The sequence below is a fragment of the Camellia sinensis genome, chromosome 2, assembly GCF_055761805.1.
Source record: "Camellia sinensis isolate YWXY chromosome 2, ASM5576180v1, whole genome shotgun sequence".
NCBI lineage: Eukaryota > Viridiplantae > Streptophyta > Magnoliopsida > Ericales > Theaceae > Camellia > Camellia sinensis.
The window spans coordinates 32,788,536-32,790,328 of NC_138962.1; the positions used below are offsets into that span (position 1 = coordinate 32,788,536).

The following is a 1,793-nucleotide window of genomic DNA, read 5'->3' on the forward strand; positions in this document are numbered from 1 at the left end:
TACATATCAAATCAATCAATTTTTTTAAAATTCTCTTTACAAAATAATTTTTCAAAATTATTTCTGAAAAAAGGTAAATCAAATAAGTTTTTGTATTTTTTATCTCAAAAACTACTCTACAAATACAAACCAAACACACCCGAAAGTTTCGAACCGTCTTTCACCCAAAAAAAAAAAAAAGGAAGGTAGTTTCGTTATTCAGCAATAAACCAAGGCCCCGTTTGTTTTAGGCTATAGGGAGGGTATTAGGACTAGTAATACCAATGTATTACTAATGCCCTTGTTTGTTTGCAGAGATAGCCTTGAGACTATTAGTCCCTTGGTATTACTAATACCCTTAGAAGGAGAATTAGTAAGGAAAAAGTAGAGATGGTATTAGAAAATAATGAGGGGATTAAAATTTTTTTTATTTTTTATATATTGAATTTTTTTTTTTAAATATAATATTTAAGTTTTTATATATTTTTATTTGTTTTATTATTTTATATAAAAATAATTTAACAATTTATCATTATTAACCCCCTGACTATGAATCTCCTCACTACTAATCCCTTCGCTACCAATCTCTTTCCTTCTATCTCCCAAAACAAACAAACGGGGCCCAAGGGTTTTCTACTTCCTTCCCCGTCCAAAACCCTAACTCAACCCAATCAAGATAAATAGTTCTCCCTTTCAGTCTTCTCCGCTTCCGAAATCATTTCCCTGAAACCACCCTAGCTGAGAGCCTCCACACCTCTCAGAAACCCCCAACAATGGCTACCCCAGCAGCCCCAGTCGAGTCGGTCCAGTGCTTCGGCCGCAAGAAAACCGCAGTCGCCGTGACCTACTGCAAGCGCGGCCGCGGTCTCATCAAGATCAACGGCTGTCCCATTGAGCTCGTCGAGCCTGAGATCCTCCGCTACAAGGCCTACGAGCCCATCCTCCTCCTCGGCCGCCAACGCTTCGCCGGCGTCGACATGCGCATCCGCGTCAAAGGCGGTGGCCACACCTCTCAGATCTACGCCATCCGCCAGAGCATCGCCAAAGCTCTCGTCGCTTTCTACCAGAAGTACGTCGACGAACAGTCCAAGAAGGAGATCAAGGATATTCTTGTTAGGTACGATCGGACTCTTCTTGTCGCCGATCCTAGGCGTTGCGAGCCTAAGAAGTTCGGTGGTCGCGGTGCTCGTGCTAGGTTCCAGAAATCCTACCGTTAAGAGACATTTTGTCATTAGTATTCTTCTATGAATTAATCTGTTTTGGTTTATGTTTAGAATTGTGTTTTTGAAATTTTTTTGATGAGTAAGTTGTTTTTGGATAATAGTTATGGATTATTTTGATTGAAACTTTGATGTTCGGAGTTTTGAATATCAAATGCTTCGGATATTTACCTATAAGTGTGGCTGATTGTAGAACTGCATTTTTAGAGCGATATCGTTATTGTGCTTCTATTAATCTGTTTTGGTTTATGTTTAGAGTTGTGTTTTTGAGAGATTTATGATGATTCTTATATGCGTTTATTTTGATTTGATACTTCGATGTTAGGATTTTTGAATATCAAATGCTTCGGTTATTTACCTATAAATGTGGCTGATTGTAGAACTGCATTTAAGAGCGATATGGTTAGTGTGCTTCTATTGATCTGTTTTGGTTTAGGTTTAGAGTTGTGTTTTTGAGAGATTTTTGCTGAGGAAGTTGTTTTTTGACGATTGTTATATCTATGTCAGTTGATTGAAACTTCGATGTTAGGAGTTTTGAATTTGAATATGAACTGCTTTAGTTGTTTTTATGTAGTTATAGTGTATATTTACCTA

At 37.7% G+C, this 1,793-nt stretch overlaps 1 protein-coding gene across 1 annotated transcript; it reads left to right on the forward strand.

Annotated features, from left to right (window-relative positions):
- The first annotated feature begins 581 nt into the window (after positions 1–581).
- On the forward strand, positions 582–1,376 carry LOC114261170 (small ribosomal subunit protein uS9). Its single transcript, XM_028201375.2, has one exon. The coding sequence runs from the start codon at positions 753–755 to the stop codon at positions 1,194–1,196; it is 444 nt and encodes a 147-aa protein (XP_028057176.1). The 5' UTR covers positions 582–752; the 3' UTR covers positions 1,197–1,376.
- The last annotated feature ends 417 nt before the right edge of the window (positions 1,377–1,793 follow it).

Bases quoted from the DNA above. Each gene is read 5' to 3' on its own strand.
- LOC114261170 (XM_028201375.2), top strand. From the start codon at position 753: ATGGCTACCCCAGCAGCCCCAGTCGAGTCGGTCCAGTGCTTCGGCCGC.